This window comes from Brachypodium distachyon, chromosome 3 (genome assembly GCF_000005505.3).
Source record: "Brachypodium distachyon strain Bd21 chromosome 3, Brachypodium_distachyon_v3.0, whole genome shotgun sequence".
Taxonomy (NCBI): domain Eukaryota; kingdom Viridiplantae; phylum Streptophyta; class Magnoliopsida; order Poales; family Poaceae; genus Brachypodium; species Brachypodium distachyon.
The window spans coordinates 5714583-5720781 of NC_016133.3; the positions used below are offsets into that span (position 1 = coordinate 5714583).

Below are 6199 nucleotides of genomic sequence, written 5' to 3' on the forward strand. Positions count from 1 at the left end.
CCTACAAGGACGTAACAACCTCAAATGATAACAACAAAATAGAAAATTCAAATTTATGCAAGAGCATGTGCAACATGATAGCATACCTGTGCGCTCATACATTTTGCAAGAACATGATACAGTCGTATCCTCAGAATTAAAAATAGCATAGAATTCTTCTTCAGAATTCATAGGCATCAACTTGTAAGTGCTAATTGCCCCATCTTGCGACATCAATGAACAAGACAGAGTGAACAACTTTCTGAATTCGCCTTCAAAATCAGAATACAAATTTCTCGTGTAGGATTCAGCTGCTGTTTTCAACATTGGTAAATCATCACAAAAAGGAACTGGATTGGTCTGGCGTGAGTTAAAGTCCTCTTCAAGTTCATTTTGGCGAAGACTAGTTATGCAGTTCTCATACTCTTCTATGAATTCCGGAAGACAGAGTTTCCTTCGAAATTTCTTCAATGCTTTGGTTGAGCGTTCATTACTTTCAGTTGACATCATGTCAGCGTAAAATGAATCAGGACAATAAAGAGCAGCCCATTTTTCACGTGTTCCATACAAAATCTCCATCCATGTGTTATCTTCAAGGTTGTATGCACCTATCATTTCCTTCCACTTCAAATCAAAGCATGCTATAGACCTTTCTTCATACAGGCATCTCTTAAAATCAGATAGAAACTGTGAATTATTACAAACTACATTACTTAAGTGCTTAACTGCATTATGACAGATGTGACGCAAACAGAGACGGTGAACTGAGTTTGGAAACACCAACCTAGTAGCCTTTAATATTTCATCTGATGAATCTGTGAAAATTGTTGCCGGTTGCTTCCCTGACATTGCATTAAGAAAAGTCTGAAATAGCCAAAGGAAAGACTCTGAAGATTCATCATATAGCAAGGCAGCTCCAAAAAGAATGGTTTGCTTATGATGGTTGGTTCCCACAAATGGAGCAAATGGCATTTCAAACCTGCTTCTTTCAAACGTTGTGTCAAAAGACACAGCATCACCAAAACAAGAATAATCCACAATAGCCTGGCCATCTGCCCAGAAGAAGTTTGCTACTCGACCATCAGCATTCAGCTGAGCTGCATAAAAGAATGAAGGGTTTCCTGATTGCTTGTTCTTCAAATACTCAAGCAATGTGTGTGCATAGTTAGGTTGGAGGTAATGGTTCTCAGAACCCTTCTTCAGAAGAGGTACATTTTCAGCTCCCCGCTGAAACACTCTCTGTATATCAGCTGCTGTAATCCCTTCTTTACGCAATTGATTCATTATCTGTCGATCAGACTCTGATAAACGGCGCCGTGTCCTTAACGTATGAGACATATCCGGACCTACAAGAAAGTGGTTGTGATCAAGCACAGCCTTTTGCACTGTCCATATACCTTCTCGACTGATAGAGAACTGAAGACGAGCCTTGCAACCGGACCTCGTTGAAGGACGGTTTTTACGCCCAGGCTGCACAACACTCGGCACTGGCTGCCCTTCGTTGCTGCAAACGTAATATCTGCAACAAAGAGTTCCATCGGCTCTCGATTTTGTGTGGTTCTTCCGGATACTAAACCCAACATTTCTAGCATAGGAACTATAGAACTCGAACGCCTCTTTCTCTGTCTCAAAGACCATCCCCTCTTTTGGTACGTGATTAGCATGAACAGCTTGATCATTTACCTACAGTAAATTGATATACGAGACAAGCAAAGATGTTCAATTTTAGAACAAGAAAACTTAAATTGAAAAGAAAAGAAAATATATTTTTTTCGAAACTAAGCAAATCAGCAAGGTGACCCCATGTTGAGTAGTTGTGGCAGCAGGCGGTTTACTGGCGGAGGGCTCAACGACGGCGGACGACGGTGGATCGCGAACGGCGTCGGGCACGGGAGCAGGAGCAACCGACTGTTGGCGAGCGGAGGGATCGTGGGCGGGGTCCAACGCCGCAACTGGCGTAGGTCCGTGAACCCAGGGGTTGGGGACGGGACCGGACATCGCCACTGGAGAGGGCTGGAAGCCACAGTGGCGGCGGACGGTGGACCGATGGCACACTGGCCGGGCGGCGAGGTATTGGGGCACGGCTGCGGTGGACTTCAGGGCGTGTTTGCTTCCTTTCTCCGACGAGGGTTTGTGCGGAGGAGTGGGCCAAGTGGGCTCATGGGCTGGTCAGCTAATGCGAGAAGCTGCCCTCGCCGTGACGGTCGAAGATTTGGCGTTCCCCACACCTCCGGGCTCCGGCCGCCGTCTCGGCTCCGCGAGGCGGGGGAACCTCGGTTCCTCTAAGATTATCTCAGTGATGTAATGGCGTAGATTGCGATGCCGTCGAGGGGCGTTGCTGCGGAGCCAGAGATTTTTAATCCCTAGTGTATCCGATCTCGTGGAACTTGGATTTGTGTGCTCGCATATCTGTTGAGTTTTTGTTAATGTGTCATGGTGCTTTTGTTGGTTTTATCTTTTGTAATTTTAAAATACTTATCTGACATTTTGATGAAGATCTTGCGGTTCGACGACCTGCACGTTTAGGGGGTCATCTTCGGCCCAAGTACGTTCAACGTTCATGACTTCTCATCTTTTTGATGAGCGACTCAAACCTTTGAAGGTAGTCAAGTTCGTGTAGGGATACAATAACGATGTTACTGCTACAGTCTAATTGCAGTCTCTATGTTGAAACCTCGAGAGAATTTCATGTTGCAAAGTATGAAATCACGAAGAAGATGTGTTTAAGAGATTTCATTGTAATTCTTAATTATAGAAGTTACTTTATAGTTTCTAAAGTTTATGATACAAAGCATTGTGTCAACGTGTGAGTTGCAAAAGGTGCCATCTCCACTTCCATTAGCAAAAACTGTAAAATGTTTAAACTGTACTCGTACGCACATGAAAAATGATATAAACCACATGTTAAATCACCCCACGAATATTTTCTGAAACCATTAATGAAGGACACAGTGTGGTCCTAAACATCAGAGTATGGAGGGATATTTGTGAAGACCTGCACAAGCTTTCCACCCCATTATTTGGGGTTCTTCTGCAGCCAGAAAGCTTTCAGAAAGATTAAGATCCAGACATGGTGTGTCCTGGGATCGATCAACAGAGCATACTGAGTCTAGGCCTCTTTGATTCGCGGGAATTCTACTGTTCTCCTGTGAATTTCTGCGAACCAACAGTGATACCTTGTGTGCTATTGACCCTCACTTGGCCCTCTTCTGCTCACAGTGGTGTTCTTCAGTATCTGCACAAGAAAGAACAACTCATTCAGGACATGCTTTTGAGTTTCCTTTTTTTGTGATACAAGGTACCAATTTCCCAAGATCTTGATGCAGAGGCCGGGGTTATCCGTTTTGAAAAGAAAAAAAACAGAAACCTGATCATGGGTTCTGCATCATTACAGCAGCGGTTCGACATTTATGTTGCAACAAAAATCGGAAACATGAATTTCTGTTACTTGTAAAAGAGCCATGAAACAGTCAACCCGCCTTACTGATAAACAGGAAAAAGATTATTTTTTGCGAAAAAACAGGAAAAAGATTAAGAAGAGTACCTGTCGGAGCATTTGGTTTTCATTCTGCAGGGTGGAGTGCCTCTCTTCCAGCTCTGAGTTCTTCTTCTCCAGATCCTTCACCTTCACCTCCAGATCACCCAAATATGCTTTCTTCCTCTCCCTTGCCTGCTGTGCCGATACCCGGTTCCTCAGCAACCTTCACAGGTCATACACGCACATATACGAGACCTCAGACTTGATTAACCACAGTACATAAGTTACACACGGTGCTCGACAAAGGGGAGATACAGGGTGAAGATCTAAGAGCTTCATGAATGGTAGAAAATGAGAACATTTTAGGTAAAAGGAAAAGTATTATTGCCTTCCGGACTTTGCATAAAAAGGATGCATACGACCTTTATTTTTTCCCGGAGTAACAAACCATGGTACTCCCTCCGACCCTAAATAAGTGTCACAAAAACCGAGACACTTATTTTGAATCGAGGGAGTAATAAGTTTCTGATTATTCTGCAAGTCATGTTATTCTAACACTTAAAAAAGGATTGTAGTTAAACACAAAGAAAATTATTTGATAGTATTCTTGCCAGATGTTTGTAAATTTATGACAATGTTTAAAATTGTGTCCGCCCCTAACTTGTTACATCATGACAAGGTTTACACCATTTATTAATTTTATCCGGTTCTAACTAGTTGGTCCCACTAATCATGAGTGACGTGACTGGTGACTGGGATGCCAACTGAGAGGCGTAAACATGTAGCTTTGACCAAATTCGCTTCCCCACCTGCCCCAACTTAACTACAAACCCGCGCGAAAAAAAATACCGCACTTCTGAAAGCAGGAGGAAGCATCGAGCCGGTCATCCTATGGTTGTAAGTTCTCGGTGGCCTGTATGTTTTTTCCCTAAGCAATAATATGTAGATCATGCGTTATAAATTTTAACCGCTGGGATTTTTTTCCGAATACGAATCCATTGTTCTAATTTTTGTAGCATGTAATCCACGTATCGTTGGTCTAATTGTTGGTCAAAGCTAAACCTCTAAATGTGTGAACGTCATTCTTTATGAAAAGGATGCAGTACATTTTAACAAGTCAACGGTAAAATATGGTACAAAATTTTAACAAGTCAGCGGTAAACATTGTTACAAATTTACAAACGGAGGGTAAAAAGTAGAATCCACTCTAGATGACGAAAATTAAGCAAAGCAGGACACCAACTTTATGAGTAGTAATTTTTTGCAGGCATAGCAAACATAACGAAAAGGTTAGTTCAAATACTATGCTTAACCATTTCCAACGATGCTGATGTCACTCATAACCAACTTTATTTTTGCATGTAAAAAACTTAGATTCATAAGCAATCTCAACAAATTGATCTCCAACAAATTAAGGGGGCCTATGCATGCATGGTGTAGTTGCAATATGGACCATCAGGAATTCAGTAGGACCACCATGCAATGCATTGAATCCAAAAACATGCATGCACCCACTCAGCTCTCAGCATGGGCAAGCACGCACACACAGTCCAAACATCACAGATATTTTTCTCTTTCCGAATTAAACTCAAACCTGAATTTTGTACGGTAGGTACAAATTGTACCTTTTGAGGCGCTTGTGCTCCTTGTCCGCCGGCGTTCTTCCGCGGCGGCGGGCGCTGCCTTGCGCCGTGGACGACTGGCCGGCGCGCTCCGGCCCGCCGGCCCTGCCGGACGTGGATGGGCCGCCTGGCTCCAGGCCCAGCTCCGGCACCATCCCTATCTCGTCGTCGCTCTCCATCCCTGAAATCATTCATCAAAAGCTCAGCTCGTTTAGCTTGTAATATCTAGAATCAAGACTCCTGTTAATTTCCTCAAAATGCGAATCAGTAACCAAGACAGCCGAACTCTGAAGAACACCCTAAAAAAGCTTCAAGAACCAAGCTAATTAAAAAAACATCATCGAGGAAAGAGATTTGATTGAACCAAACTTGCCTTCCTTGGGCTCCATGTGGTGGCCGCCGGAGCTGGACGACCTCTCGCTGCTGGAAGGCCGCGAGCTCTCTCCCTGCTCCTGCATTCTCACTCACTCTCTTCTCACAAAGCAAGGAAGAAACTCGTGAGGTGTCTGCTCTCCTCCCTCTCCCTGACTCCTGTTTCTCTTCTTCAGTTCCTTGCTCCTCCTCCCAGCAGCTTTGCTTGTATGGACCATGAGAACTTTTTTGTCTTAAGACGCCACAAAGGACAGTAACTTCACAGATCGGCCCTCGTAATAACCGAGCGTCCCACAGTAGCCTTCCCATGTTTACATTCCAGTCCTCGCACAGCGTAACAAGACAGAAACAGGGGTCAGAAACTCAATTACGTGACGCAGGATAGGATTATGTGAAAGACGCAGCTTCCAGCGATGCCATTTATTGCTCCGAAAGTTCCACGGGGCTGGGGTTTTAGCGGGCGGATCCCAGCCACCGAACCCGTCCGGATCGCACGGCGGGGAACGCCACCGCGTGGCCGCCACGGAGACCACGCGGCCAGAGACGCCATCCAAAGGTGCGGACCCCCGCTACGTGGAGACGGCCCTGGCCATCCCGCCCTGCAAGCCACACTGACGCGCGGGCCATCCTTTGGGGGCCCCAGTCGTCGGTGGCGGGTCTCGAATTCTCGAGGGTGCCTGGGCGCTTTCGCCAGAGGCCGGCGCGCACGTGCGCGATGCTCCGGGGCTCGGTGGCGCCTCGTGTGCCA

General features: G+C 45.3%; 2 protein-coding genes across 3 annotated transcripts; both read right to left on the reverse strand.

The window, feature by feature from the left end:
* Positions 1-506: 506 nt before the first annotated feature.
* Positions 507-2343, reverse strand: LOC100831742 (protein FAR1-RELATED SEQUENCE 5-like). Of its 2 annotated transcripts, none has more exons than XM_024460847.1 (3): positions 1780-2343; positions 764-1662; positions 507-648 (listed from the first exon to the last, which is right to left on the reverse strand). In XM_024460847.1, exons 1-3 carry the CDS (start codon positions 1975-1977, stop codon positions 621-623), a joined length of 1125 nt encoding a protein of 374 aa, XP_024316615.1. In that variant the 5' UTR covers positions 1978-2343; the 3' UTR covers positions 507-620. The 2 variants fall into 2 exon arrangements, with proteins under 2 accessions (XP_024316615.1, XP_010234002.1); XM_010235700.3 differs by having other exon boundaries at positions 524-666; positions 1780-2341.
* A 443-nt stretch (positions 2344-2786) lies between these two features.
* On the reverse strand, positions 2787-5836 carry LOC100839215 (transcription factor HY5). Its single transcript, XM_003571449.4, has 4 exons — positions 5453-5836; positions 5083-5260; positions 3524-3680; positions 2787-3214 (listed from the first exon to the last, which is right to left on the reverse strand). The coding sequence occupies exons 1-4, from the start codon at positions 5535-5537 to the stop codon at positions 3164-3166; spliced, it is 471 nt and encodes a 156-aa protein (XP_003571497.1). The 5' UTR covers positions 5538-5836; the 3' UTR covers positions 2787-3163.
* Between the last annotated feature and the right edge of the window lie 363 nt (positions 5837-6199).